The 15,902-nt window shown below is 33.1% G+C and overlaps 1 protein-coding gene across 1 annotated transcript in view; it reads left to right on the top strand.

The window, feature by feature from the left end:
• Positions 1-15,902, top strand: part of LOC148613602 (uncharacterized) — a 55,046-nt gene that overhangs the window by 17,502 nt on the left and 21,642 nt on the right. The window contains exons 2-3 of the mRNA XM_088587044.1: positions 7,024-7,161; positions 11,516-11,595. Coding sequence (XP_088443170.1) covers positions 7,024-7,161; positions 11,516-11,595 — 218 coding nt within the window. The remainder of the gene's footprint in view (positions 1-7,023; positions 7,162-11,515; positions 11,596-15,902) is intronic.

Below are 15,902 nucleotides of genomic sequence, written 5' to 3'. Positions count from 1 at the left end.
GTCATGTGACCACGTTCATTCTTTAAATTCATTAAAATAAATGCATTATCACGTGATTTAATGTGGATCGGTGACCTAGTAATGCCGAAAAAAAAATAATAACTGTCATGTTTCTGAGCACTATTGTAAAATTTTGTAGGATCGGTATGTAGTGATTTTTATTTTCATTTGATATTTTTTATATGAAATAAGCCATAAAAATGAAAACCAAATATACAAAGACTAAACATGTAAGAGTTAGTCCACATCCTAATCCCTTGTGGGATTCGGCGCATGAGTAATTTTTGTTTTGATGGAGATGGTAAAAATATCTCAAGTGCCGAATTAATATTCCAAAAAGGGATTTAATTTATCCACGACCAAGAGCACACTCATGGCATGTGCGTTTTCAATTTTCTTTTTTTTTGCTGAAAGACAATCGGCAGAATTTTTACGTTATTTTTTTTCTTTCAAAATTTCAAATAAAAATTATAGTAGGGGGTCTGAAGGAGGGTCAGTAGGGTGACCGGAAACATTTTTTTTATGCCAAAACGGATGGTCTATTTATTACCCCAGTAGTGCTAGAGATTGTCTGGCAAGCTTTTTGTCCTGACTTGGCTTGGGGTATAAGAGAACGGAATTCCAACCTCAATTATCTATATATATACCAATAAAGATTCTAAAGAAAAGTTAATGACAGTGTTGTGAAGTGCTGAATGTACATACACGTTATGTTGGTTCTGAAACCAAATGATGCTGGCAGGGCCTCTTGATATATTTTATACAGCTGCAAAACAAGTATACAGTTTTTGTCCAAGAAAACATTTTTCAGACTACAAATGTATGCGACTATTTAGAATTAGATTAAATTGTTTGATACAAGATTTAATTGAACTATTGATTTTGACGTGTTAATTGTGAGTCAGTACCGATGGATTTAGCCTTAAAGTCCTTTATATACCGGTATTGTATTTTTGTTTCATAAGGATTTCGAATGTTTTTCGTTGAGTACATGGCAGTAAGTTGGACATGTTTCCATTATGCAGCTTTATTCTCCTTTGCCAGAGGACTAATGTAAAAACACCATCAAGGAAAAATATGTATATGACATGTCTTATGGTTGTGGCAAGTCATTATGGAATTTGTTCCCATTTATTGATATCAGTAGACATTTAGTAACACATGTTAATATATATTTATAAACATGTGCATAATTCAGGTATTAATTTCAGTAAACGGAGGAGTTTACCGGACGATGCAAACACGTTCACTCAACTGGTGCACCTTTGTCATGCTCCCAGTTTTAAGTGGAGTCCGACTTTCTCATTTACTTCTGTTACTTTGTATATATTATTTTAGTTACTTAATATTCATTGTTGTGTTTGTCTGTTTTCCATGTTTGTCCTTTGTCCCTGGATTACATTCCTTTGATTTCCGCTAGAATCTTGGTTCTATTGGTTACTCTTTCAAGATAAAACGTATGTATGTTCAAATTTGCTCTTTGGGCAATACCAATCTGCGTCTATATTTTCCCCTCCGGCAATACCAGTCTGTGTCCACATTTTTTGCATGTTTGTTTGTTTGTACCATTTTTCTTATTTCCTTTGGTTTGTGGTCGAAATTAAAAAATGTACCTCAATTTATGCACATAAAGCCGTGTTATTACGAATAAAATACAATGCATATCTTAAGAATAATACGGACTATACGAATTTAACCTTTGACCCTAGAAGCACCGAGAGCCTGCTTTGTCCGACAGGAAGTTATCTTGAGGAGGATATACTGGTACATTTTAACAGAATTACGTGTTAGTAAAATCCCAGTCGGCAACCAGTAATGCGGAGGAAGGATCTTTTTACTTTCGTATCTTTAACCAATGACTATAAAAATTCCCAATGAGTACCATTCTGTGTAAGAATCAGGCAATTAGTGGCACATCATTTTTCTCAATTTGGTCTTTTTTTTTGCCTCAAATATATTCAAATACATCTTGAAAACAACTGAAAAGCTATTTAAAAGAGTAATCAAGGGAACCAAGGTTATAGCGGTAACCAAAAGAACGCAATCCAGGGACAAAGACCAGACACGGAAAACAGACACACACAACAAAGAACATAAAGTACTAAAATCATACATACAAAGTAACAAAAGCAAATGAGGAACTCGGACTCCACTAAAAACTGGGAGCATGGACCAGGTGCACCGATAGGGTAAATAATAACGAAAGGAATCTTTTTATAACCGAGAAATTACTACATCAAGGTTTTCGATACCACAAGCTCGTAAAAACATTCACACGTTTTTCTAAAGATACAAGAAACTCTTTCTCAAATATGGACGTACTTGTAAAGGATTATTACGTGCGTGTATCTCTTACCCTTTGTTTTACAGTAATGTTCTACACAAGCACGGATAGCTCGATACACACTAAACCATTAAATAGGCTCATTCGTAAGGGATATAGTTACGATATTGTTGTCAAATCGTTAAGGATAGCATTTTTTTGGTAAAGACTTTGATTCGCTCATAGGATCTTTTCATAGCAATTAAAGAAACTACATTTAAAAGCAGTTTTTGGCATGACATGGGTTGTGTCCTTTTTGTATGACTTATGATATGCCGTGGTTCTTAACCCCGCATGGGAAGAATTGGGATTAATTTTAAATACGATGGGATATTACTTTTTGTGGGTTTAAACTGGTCCGGACCTGGCATGTCAATTAACTGCTAGTAGTCCTTAGTTTGTACATTTATGTAATTTATATTCAGTTTCTTTATTTCCGTTGTAACAAGAGACCCAGGTCTTTTTTAAACTGATTTTAAGATGTGTTTTATTGTGTGATATTTTTTTTCTATGGTGGCAAAATTTTAAAGGGGATGGTTGTGACAAAAGGGACAAAGTACTTTAATATTGCAATATTTGCGCCTATCCCAAGTCATGAATTTCTGGCCTCTGAATGTCTTGTTGCGTTCTCACCTTAAGTTTATTTATATGTTACTCGAGTATATAGGGACAACTCTTTTACTGTGGTTATGTATAATGATGTTTTGGGGGCGGCTACAGCCTGCCCTGTGATGTGAGATTTTCTTCGTCGTCCATTGAAGACCAATGGTTGGCCTTTGGGTGATATTTTCCTCCCAGTGGGGTTGTTGTCTCCTTGACATAGTCACCATGCCTATTCACGTTACATTTAGTACAATATGGACAAGCGACATGCTGGTTTTCTTGTTTTGAAATTGTTTTTACTTGCATTTCACTCTATTAAAATAAGTACGAAAAAAAACCTGAGTTACATGATGCACCAATCCTGTGTATAAAAGGACAACAATGAGTTTCATTTCCATAACCTTCTTTGGTATTTTAAGGTGATAATGACTAACCTCTTGTGGCAATCTAATCACATAATGCACCATTTAGTTTCTTGTCCATGAACTTCCTTGGCGTTTTAATGTGATAAAGGTTAAGATCTTGGCAATCAATTAGCTACACAACATGAACTTCTTTGGTATTTTAACATGATAATGGCTAAGATCTGGGTCAACAATTAGTTGCACAATCAACACTGAAACGATGATTTTTACCATTCAAAACAATTATGTCATCAATTATGTAAATTTATTCTGTTGTATTTTTGTCTGTTTCAATCTTGTCCCGTCGATTATTCATGTTTTAAAGTAGGTTTTCTTTATTTTATGTCGGTAAAAAGACTGAAGCCTTAAAAAAACAATTAAGAAACATATGAATGTAAAGACATGACCACAACATAAAAAAAGGAAGCTGAGGCGACCCACATGGACAATGCAGACAACGGAATAAAGTAACAAAAAAAACTAAAGATAATGTAATGAGGTTTTTGTTTTGTTCAAATAAGGGTAACAACAATATTACCAAAAACTAATCCGATCCATAATCAAGTTACGTCCAAACATATCTGACAAAATAGATATCTTTTTACTAGTGCTAGCCAAACGGTGCTGTTGTACAACATAGCCATCATTGTTACGCAGATTATATTGTGATACTCCACTTACTAATGGGGGTAATAGATCAATAAGATATTCTGGGGCAGCATTATTATGAATAGAATAAAAAAGGTTGAGGCGTCGATGTTTTCGCCTATCAATTAACGATTCCAAAACATTTGCTTGATATATGTGCAATAACTTGAATAATTATGTATGTATATCTTTGTACGCTTTTGGAATTATGGACCTAAAGGAACCAAAATAAATAATAATTTCTTGATATGATAGCTTGAGTGATAATATATGGACACCAAAGTTCCCATAATTCAACAGAAAGTCTTAAATTGCTTTTTGGAGATGATGATTTATACTTTAGGGATATTGGGCTAAAGCTTGATTTGTAGGTTATGTTTTTTTTTCTAGAAAAAATACTTCAAATGAGGTACTTTGAAATGCATATGAATTTTAACATTTACATGTACTTGGACTTGAAGCAAGATTAAGTTGAACTTTTGAATAGTGGTCGTATAGCGAGAATAGTTTCATTAAGAGTTATTGCCTTTCCGCGTTGTCACTTTAAGAGCAGGAATAGTTTCACCAAGAATTGTTGTCTTTCCTCGTTGTCAGTCAATATCAAGTAGGATTTCAGACGGTGTTTGGTTTAGATAGTTGGCCATTTTTTCTAGGTTTGGTAAAGACTGCTATTATCAAATCAGTTTTAAGTGTTGGTATGTCTTATGTGACTTACATGTATCTTCCAGAATTGAGGGAAATTGGTGTACCGAGGACGGAAGAGAGATTCCCAAAATGCTGGTAAAAAGGGCTAGGAATTTATTCTGCAAAATTGAATCGAGTCTAGATCTGATATGGCAAAAGAGACTAACGGAGAAAACAAATCGCATGGAATTTGTGATGAAACGATTACACGAAACGTTGCTTGAATTTCAATTAGAAGAACGTGAAATAGCGCAGCATTTGTATTTATGTTTCCATGTTGGTGGTGATTTAGAACAGATCTCACTCAATCTTCTAGTAAATCGCTATGGTTCTGACTTAGTACAGACATTTCAAATGAAATGGCGGGTTAAATCTAATCTAGGTTTTACGGCGCGCTTAACCCCACTCTTCTGTTGCGTCGTGAATAAATCGGTGGTGATTAAATTACATTTGCATGATATTGCGTCAAAATCGGTAAATCAGCAGTCACATCAGCACAAAAAAAAATTACAAAAACAACCCCACAGGGGTGAAAATTGTCAGCTCAATGTCAGTTCAAGGAGGTATGTTTAAACATAAAAAAAAACTGATTATACATTACACAAATTTACAAAAAAAAAAGACTACTAGCAGTTAACTGATATACCAGCTCCAAACCTGTTTACGCCTGCAAAAAGTTACATACCACGGTACATCATAAGTCATACAATAAGAACACAACCCATGTCATGCCGGAAAATGCTTTAAATATAGTGTGTTAATTTTTGTGTAAAGACCCTATGAGCGTATCAGTGCTTTCTCTTTAATGATTTGACAACAATATCCCTCACGAGTCAGTCTATTAACTTATTTTGTGAGTACTGAGCTTTCCGTGCTTTTTGAATAATATTAGGTAAAAAATTAATTGGGAGATACCAGCACGCTTACAAGTATATATAAATCTGTATTTGAAAATGAGTTTCTTGTATCGGTTGAAAACACTTTTGAATGTTTCTACGAACTTGTGATTTTGCTGTAGTAATTTCTCGTTTATATAGCAATATCATTCGTTAAGTTCCGAAACATTGTTACAAATAAGAGCAAATCAAACCAATTATGATATGTAAACACCATATGATGGTTGGAAGGTGACATCGCGAATTTAAAACAGATAGTAAACAATGGGGAAAGAAAAATATTCTTTTTATATTAAGATAACCATTATTTATATGGATACTAAGAAACGGACATACTTAATTGTTGATATTTGCTTTATTCAAACTTCAGCAGGATATATACCTCTAGTATAATTATTGAAGTCGTCACTGTTAAGAGCCAACATATCGTTCAAATATCTGAAGGTGGTGTTATATTTTTCTACGAAATGTTGGTTGGAAGGGTCTTTACTTTTTCTAGCCATAAATTGTGATTCGTAATAATACAGAAAGAGGTCCGCAATGGATGTTGCAAGAACATTTATACAGCTAAACTTGTTTTAGCCGAACCATAAAAAATCCGAAAAACTGTCTGAACTAGGCACTTTTTAAAGTCCTTAATATCATTTTAAATGTAATTTGAATAATTAAATACTGCAAACCTATGTAAGCTCAACCAGTCAAAAATTCAAAAGCGGTTCAGCTTAGGTGCCGAAGTGATGATGCCACAGACAAAAAAGGAAAATTGACAATTCTGAATGAAAAGTCATATCATTTGTTGTAAGTTTTCCTTTACTTGTGATCTTGAAGTGTAAGTCAATATTTGAGACTGACTTCATAGTGTCTGTAGTTCCTTTAATCTCAAATTCTTTGGTTAATACGTCATCTGTATGACCGAAACTGAGATCAAAGGATTTGGCTAAACTTTTGATCAGATCAGCTATAATGTCAGCCTAATAAGAGTGAAGGGTTCAGTCAGCTTGAAGCGGACAAACTTTGTTCCCATTGGAATGCCGACCGTTTGTTGAAAAAAAGCCCGTCCGTCGAATGTACCATTATTACAAAATTATAGATAAAAATGGTAATGTAAAAATGAAATTAACGTACAATCAAGTAAACAGTTTAAAAATATTAATTCAAACATAGCAAAGGGAACATGCGTAATCGCTTATCTATGTTTTGCTTATAGCCATAATATTAATACTCTGAGTTATATATATACATAATTAACAGAACACAACATTCGGTACAACAACATAAATATACAGACAAGTCTAAGATAACAGTCGTTTTCTACTATCAATATCAAATCTAATCAATAATGACACAATTTAGATTTTACTACAGACAGAATCAGACTACCGATATGGATTTGGCACAAGTATGTCATTTTCAGTGTAATAATTAATTTTATTGTATTTGATCGACATTATCACTCTATTTTCAGTGGCCGTAATCAATTATGTGTATCCAGCATGTCAGGATATAGATGCAAACGCATGCACAGCAATAAAGGCTAAAATGCCGAACATGTGCGACGATCCCTGTATCACCGTTTTATGTAGCGATACCTGCAACAATTGCCGTAAGCTTAAAATATTTCATATTTATGGACAAAACAAACTCTTCAGTTTATGGTAATTAAAATTCAGATCATTCAATCGAAATTTATCTATAAAATCATTGTTCTTGTCATTTTCCAACCATGATGAAAATTATTTTTATCAGCTATTGTATTTTTAGTGAATTATTTCAAAATTTTGATGTAGATATTGAATTCACACACCAACCTTTAAAAACTTCTACAAATCAATAAAATACTTCAAAATCTCATTCTAATATCAAGAAATTTAATCGGACGGTTGTCAGCATTTAATACTAAGGTGTTTTTTCTTGAGATTTCATTTTTGGTGGTAAGTTGGAATTTTGCAAATCTAAAAAAATTGCAGATGAAAATAATTTAATTCTTAGAACTTATTCACTTTGATTGCCTTGTTGGTTTGTGAAAATTTCCGAACATTTTGATTATTCTTGAAAATGGAGCAATATGACAATTATTTGAAAAGAATTTTTCGTATGTTAATCTTTTCTTTTGTTCATGAATATAGTTTGCCCAATTTTTAATCATGATTTTTTTTCCACTGGTTTTAATTGGATTGGTAGTAAAATGAATTTCCAGTTAAGATACCTTATTTTTTCTATCATTCTCTAATATTTTAATTCATTCTACTGAAAAGATCCAATCTTTTTAGTAATTTGAATATTATAATTCAAGGTTTGCAACGATTTAAACAGAACTAATAATGATTGTCACAGTTACTCACTGGGGTAAAGCGTATGACCGTAACGGTCGTTACGGTCAAGATGGAGGATGGAAATTCGGGTCAAAATATTTTTCTTTAATAAAATTGTCAATTCAAGTTATTCAACAAAATAAATATGACAATTAGTTAGTCATTCATCAACGCTTGATATTTGAAGCGGAAAGTATATGGGTAAATGTATGATTAATGAGAAATTACATGGTAAGAATATCGGCGGGATGACCATAACGAATAATCTTCTTTTTTTCTAAGGATGACCGTTATATGCGGTAAGTGATGTCCGTAATATGAGAAACAAGAATACATCGTGATGAAAATTGTACTTTGCCATAATGATAGACGTTGGATTGCAAAAGATTTCACTGAATTATGTTAAAATTCACTTACTTACTAAATTCATTCCAAATGGCTTCTACTACAAGCAGTGTTTTGTACAAAATACTGAAAAAAATTATGCACGTTGAATCAATGGATTCGGCGATCCATCTTTGAAGAATTTCCTGATCTTTCCATGGAGCAAAAATCCTAAACGTAAAAGCCGAACAGCAAAGTACCTCCGTGTTAAGTAATGCAGAAACATCGTGTTAATTGTATGTAATAGTGTCATTATGCATGTAACAAAATATACCCAAACAAAATTGCTGACTCTCTACCAATTTTTTTATGAATGACTTTATGTATTGCAAACTTTCATTTACTTTGATGGCATCTTATGGCCAGGAAATAAAATGTCTGTTTAATGTTACATTACCGACCGAATATTTTTTTGCCTACCCTAGCACATTTATTATGGTATTTTTGATAAAATACCGCTAAACTAGTTGAGCACTATTAAAGTTAAAATAAACTCTTCCATAAGTGTCGATATAAAATAATTTAAAAAATGAAATAACTTTACCTACCTACCATATTTTTTTATATGAAACCTTAAACAAACGTGTTTTTTTCACTTAAAACAGAATAACGCCTATGTACGAAGGTAAAGAAGGGGGCAGTAAAAGCTTCCATTCACTTGACTAAGAGTAATCAAGGGAACCAAGGCTATAGCGGCAATCAAAAGAATGTAATCCAGGGACAAAGACCAGACATGGAAAACAGACATACACAAAAAAGAACATAAAGTAACTAAAATCATACATACAAAGTAACAAAAGCAAATGAGCAACTCGGACTCTACTAAAAACTGGGAGCATGGACTAGGTGCACCGGTAGGTTAAGCGTCCTCTGCTTTTCTAGAAACACCCGCCGAGTTGCTCATAAAAAGTCAAGTCAGGGTAGACGAAAGAGGAAAGGAAATCATGATACGTTGAACAAATCAGTTTTCACGGCGCAGATGGATACACCGTAACGAACCACGAGTTCATGATGATGACGACCATAAAAATTTTTGTAGTGATAACTTCAATCTTGTAGCAACATAAGCGTGTTCTAGAAGCTAATTTGTTAGAACTCTAGCGCGATACAAAAAGTCTGAGTAGTTTCGGCAAGAGTAATCAAGGGAACCAAGGTTATAGCGGTAATCAAAAGAATGTAATCCAGGGACGAAGACCAGACATGGAAAACAAACATACACAACAAAGAATATAAAAGTAACTAAAATCATACATACAAAGTAACAAAAGTAAATGAGCAACTCGGACTCCACTAAAACTGGGAGCATGGACCAGGTGCACCGGTAGGGTAAGCGTCCTCTGCTTTTCTAGAAACACCCGCCGAGTTGCTCATAAAAAGTCAAGTCTGAGGTAGACAAACGAGGAAAGGAAAACTATGACCCGTTGAAGAATCAGTTTTCAAGGTACTGATGGATACACCATAACAATCCACGAGTTCATGATAACGACCATAAAACTTCTGTAGTGATGACTTCAATTTTGTAGCAACATAACCCTGTTCCAGAAGCCTATTTGTTAGAGTCCTAGCGCGATACAACATAACGTATGAGTTGTGATATGAACACTCCATACGCAGGTGCTGAAGGGATGTTGCCACAGATGAAGGGAAAGTTGACAATTCGGAATGATAAGTCATCACGTTTGTCGTAAAGTTTGGTCAATAATTTTCCTTTACCATCGATTTCTAAGTGTAGGTCAATATATGAGGCTGACTTCACAGAGTCTGTAGTATCTGCCAACTAAGTTTGATATATTTGCTCCGGTTTAATTCATTGTTCATATATCATTGACATATATACCTTGTCTATTACAGAACATAAATTATTACAAAATCATAATATGCACCTTAAATACTCTATTTAATTTGATACGGAGATAATCATGTAGGGAACAAAAGAGAGAAAAGGAAGAACTTTTTTAAAATAATAAATTTAAAAGCACAAAACTCTCAAATATTAACTTCGACAAGTAGAAGACGTAATTTCGTCTGTTTTCCCAGTCAATTTTTATACTCGGCGTAACATAAATAAGATACTGTCAAAATTTGAATAAAAATATTTTCTACGACTTTATTGACACCTACCGTCGTTTAAATTGTCTTAAATGACTTGCTCATTTGTTTAGTTAAACATTGAATCGTTAAATTCCAGTGAAGTTTTAATTCTCGGTCCCAATATTTACATTGTCAAAAGTCGGCCATGTTTACAGTGATCGGGTTGCTAGGAGATGTTGTTTACGTTTAAATGGTTTGTCCAAAAACCGAAGAACCCAGGATGCATTTCGGCGTAAGTTCGGATATCTCGGGTTTATTTTACGCGACAACGTACAATACCGACTTGATCAAGCAGACGATTGTCACCGGAGTTCGACGGGAACTTACGAACTTCGTTTGTAAACAGATCGTCCCGTAGAAACCAACATGGCGGATATTAGTATGGGATTTTCCCGTAAGGATTTGTTACGCACGATTTAAGCCAATAAGTGACTTGTTGGTACTAACACGTCATGCATATATGCGAACTATCTTCAGATTAAATAAAAGAGCGACAACTCTAGCGGTAAGTCCCGACGGTTTAAAAAGTAAAGCTTCAATTCGAAAATGTGTTGTATGTGACGTCGAGTATAGTTGTGGATAAACTTCTAAACTATTCAATAACTATTTTACCTATACCAATATCTTTTACTATATTTTGGTCAATTTCGCATCAAATAAACCTGTTACGGTCATCCCGTTCGTGAGTCTCTTATTCTGTTACGGTCATCCCACATTCTTTGTTACGGTCATCCCGCCAATATTTTTACCTTGTAATTTCTCATTACTAATATATTGTACCTATGTGCTTCCCGCTTCAAATATCAAGCATTGATGAATGACTGACTATTTGTCATATTTATTTTGTTTCATATTATTTTATTTTGAATTACTTGAATATACAACTTTATTAAAGAAAAATTTGACCCGAATTTCCACCCTCCATTTTGAGATGACTGTAACTGCCGTTACGATCACCCGCTTTACTCCACTGAGTTACTATTAACTTTGATGTTATAATCATATCTATCAAAATAGGAAGGTGTTGTTTAAAATAATAATAAAAGCATTATTTGTTAAAAGAATTAGGTAAAGTAGTCTAAAGCGTTCAGTCTTATAACAATTTAGTGTTTTTATCTTTTCAGTTTTATATTCTTATATTTTCATGATAAAAGTTGAACATATTTTCAGCACTGAAATGTTACAAATGTGAAAACCAGATTAACCCAGAGGATTGTACTAACTTCATTCAATGTCCTTCTACAGACCACGTAAGATACCAATTACATCAATAATATCTAGAGCACATATCAAATTCAAGTAGCAGTATTTATAGGAGGTGATTCGTGCATGATATAAACCCACCGAATTCACTTTTATTTCAGAAAAAATACAGATCACATGACCAGTTTAAGCTTGTCATTCGGTTGTTGCACTTTTGAGATATAACATACATAGATAGTGAAATTTAAACTCCAGATCTCAATTTCACAAAAGGTCGTAAGTGTGAAATTGATCGTAAATGATGACGTCACAATGCTATTTTCGGTTGTAACGTCATTACTTGCGATCAACTTTACCCTTACGACTTTTTGTGAAATCGACGCCAGAAGATTAATCGTCGTTAGTGGGGATGAATATGTAGTATGTTATAAATAAGCTTTGCTTGGTACAGGCATTTCAAACGAAATGGTGAGTTAAATCTAGGTTTTACAGCGCGCTTAACCTCCCTCTTGCATTGCGGCGTGAATATGCCAGTGGTGATTAAAAAGCATTTGCATGCTATCGTCATAATCAGTAAATCAGCGGTGACACAAGCACAAAAACAATTACAAAAACACCATTACTTATAATTTAAGAAGAAACTGATTATTTTTCAACCAAGGACTCATATTTAAAAAGAATTGGGTAAGAGACCTTTTAAGACGCATTTCTTCATACCCCAGTTTCATGAGTTTGTTACGCAGATTTTCATGGTGTTCAAGGAAATCAGAGTAGTTAGTACTTGCTTTAGCGTAGCGAATCAATTGTGAAATATAAACACCATATGCAGAAGATTAAGGGATTTTGCTGCACAGGTAAGGGAAATTCATGATATTAAAATTAAGTTGTCTCTTTTATCATAAATCTTAGTTCTAAGATGGCCAATGTTGTCAAATACGAGATGTAGGTCCAAAACAGATGCAGAACAAGCTGTTTCTGTTGTCTTTTTCATCTGGAGCTCTGGTGGATGTATTGACGGTAACCAATACAGATATGTATACAATAAAAATACAATTACATAAAGATATTACATATGTAGATAAAAAAAAAATAAGCATATTTTATTTGGTGAGTTTTTATCAAATATCGAAATGTGTTAGTTGATGATATGAACATATACATGTATATATATTGTGTTACCCCAGTCTGTCTAGCGAGAGAAATAAAAAAACAGATCGAGTACTTTAGCTTGATCGTGAAAGGAGGACTTGAAGGATTGTGAACTACTAATTGGGAGCTTTTCAGTTATTTTTGTTACTTTTTGAACAATTACAACAGAACTGCAAGGTATCCGTCAAAATGTTTACAAAGTGTTTGGAATAATGTATTACTCATTTTGATAAACAGTTTGTCAATAAATTCAACACATTGCACTATGCATTTTTTCATGAGGTGGATATTCAAAATTCTTCAATTTTGCAGGCCAAGATTAAGCATATATTTCTTAAAGAGAAATGTCATTTAAGATGCTGTTGCTAATGTCATTTCTTTTTTGAATGACCGAATTATACTTACATAGATCGTGAAAAAGGCGGTTAAGAATCTTTTTACTCGTGAACCATTTATTTGATTTAGTGTGCAACTACAAAAGGTACATTGGCTTCTGTTCAATTAAGTTGAAACATATTTTATTGTCAAAAAACAGCGGTAGTTGGATCAAGTACAAGTGATAAGAATTAAAACTTCTTCTTGACTACATAACATAAAATACATTACAACATATTATTTTACATCCAAAGGTCCCCGAGGGTATTCAATCCAGTAATCAGCTTTGTCTGACCCCGAAATATATAAGATTTTATTTATCATATTAATAAAAAAATGCAATATTACCGCTAAAACCTTGGTTCCCTTGATTACACTTTAACATACGTGGTAGAGCCTCTTCGTGATGTATTAGGCTTCCTACTTTGATAGTATTGGTTTCGAGTATTCTTTCAAGTTTGTATACAATTAACTTTTGTACTTAGATCTTCCTATATATTTGATTATAATGCTGTTGATGAGAGCTTACTCCTTGAAACACATGTACAACATGTAGAAATTTGAAACACATGTACAACATGTAGAACTTTGAAACACATGTACAACATGTAGAAATTTGCAGTATATATCGGTGTTTATATATTTAAAGCTGTCATTAGCCGTCATTTTCGTAAATTTTTGTTTCTGTTGACATAAACTTTGAATTATCTCTACCCAATTGTACTTTTCCTGTATAATGTCATTCGATATCCACCAATAAAATGTATTAAATACATGAAATAGGTGTCTATATATTTATTATTTTGCAAGACAAAAAATCGACCTAGATAAATCCGTATGCATGTGACTTCTGGTGACCTTAATCTACGCATGTGCCGTAAGGGTCTCTTTTTAAAAAAACAAATCTGATTGCAAAGCGAAAGTGGTAATCAAAGGCAAGGAAGACCAACGGACTCAAGCCGTGAAAGTTCGAATATACTGCAAGGATCCTTTTTCAAATTTACGTATTGTGATATAATTTGGCACAAATATGGTCAGTAACTGTCATTATTTATTTGAAAACTAATCAAGAAATAGATGAAATAAATTGTTAAAAAGACACGTGTTTAACTGTGTATCCGTTATTGTTGTTTTTTTTACCAAGGTAACCCAGGTTAATGTCCTGTCGGCAATCTTCGGAAGTAATGGCGAAAAATAATTAGATCTGAGCTATCGATCTTCTTTGATTAAAAAAACGTTGTTTTTACAATATTCTGAAGGTATTATCGACATTTATTGCTTCAATTGCATTACTACAAACTTATTTCATTTTATAAGCAAAATTCAGTAGAATCAAAACTAATGCAGCTTTAATAAATATTAGTAACATTATTATGTGAAACTTAGTAACCCAAGTGTTGTTTTTCCTCTCAAGGAGAACTTAAAGGCTATTTTAATTAATTAGTGCTCCCTGAAATGGAGTTATTTAGGTAGTCTATTAGGTTTCAAAAAGGCATTAAATATTATATACTTAGAATATAAGTATATTAAGAATGTTTAATAAAAATTTAGATAACTTAGGATTTATTATCACATATTCTATTGAGATTTTTCATATATGATGAATGCATTATCTTCTTATGTTTATGCTGCCTCCAGGTCAAAAGCATTTTAAGTGGGCAGATGCAGAAATAATGATTGATATGTGAAAGTATAGCATATGTAGACTTGAAAGGCATCATTTGTTTAGTGGGGTTTTCTTCACCATGAATCACTTTACCATCGGTACTTAACCATTTACTTCTGTTTGTAATTTTGGTTATTTCATCACATTTGTTGTATGTGTCGATTTTGTTTGCATAGTTATTATCCTTGGATCATGTTATTTTTTATGACCGTTCTAATCCTTGTTCTCATGATTAACTTATGGAGGTAGACCTAGGGTAAGGGACATAACTCATGAAATCAGTGATATGTTTGTATTACATTCAATTTCACTTAAGTCTTTCAAGCTTATAACCTTGGTTCCCTTGATTACTCTTTCATTTGCAATAGAATGAAATTTATTTTGATGCTTAGTTGAGATTGATGTAAAATGCTGAATGCAAACGTCCCAATGATTTGTATGAGTTGTGTCCCTTACCCTAGGTCTACTTCCTTAAGCACGTTCCTAAATCTATATAGTTAAAGTCTGATTAGATTCGAGCATCAGACACATAGTGGCCTTATCTTTTCACATCAACATCTTTTACACTTATGTATAAGAACCCAAGAATATTTTATCATTGGCAAATTCATGAAGCATGTTTGTAAAATACCACAGTATTTTATGTTGTTGTTGCTTTTTTACGCTTCTTTATGTTCAATTGATGAAACATGCATGCGTTTGAAAAGCAAATAAATTTGTGTTTTCACATTTTGGTTTTAATAATAGGTCATCTACGGTGTTCTTATTATTTTGAAAGTTTCTTAAGTGTCACATAACACTTGATCATTTCGGTTATTATAGGACATCTCTAATTCCATTGATCAGATAAAACCGTATTATGCAAACTCTCCATTTATTCAAAGATGCAGCGTCAAAGAGCTTTCTTAGGAATTATATAAACTACTTTAATGGAATCAGACATCAGAATTATACCTTTTCACGTTTTAGTTCTTAAGTCTGGGTTTCTGTCCTTAGAGTCATCCCTTGATTTATTAGGTTCATATTTTGCGTCATTGAATTGTATTATTTCATCTATTTATTTGATAAATATTTCATTATTTCTTCATGTCTATTAATGAGAGAGTATTATAAATATTGATTTCCTGCTTAACTTAGCATTTTGTACTGATACGAATATTTTTT

The sequence above is a fragment of the Perna viridis genome, chromosome 6 (genome assembly GCF_037379345.1).
Source record: "Perna viridis isolate PV_CMFRI_1.1 ecotype Kerala chromosome 6, ASM3737934v1, whole genome shotgun sequence".
NCBI lineage: Eukaryota > Metazoa > Mollusca > Bivalvia > Mytilida > Mytilidae > Perna > Perna viridis.
The sequence above is the reverse complement of the archived record's forward strand: the minus strand, read 5'-3'. Positions and strand labels throughout refer to the sequence as shown.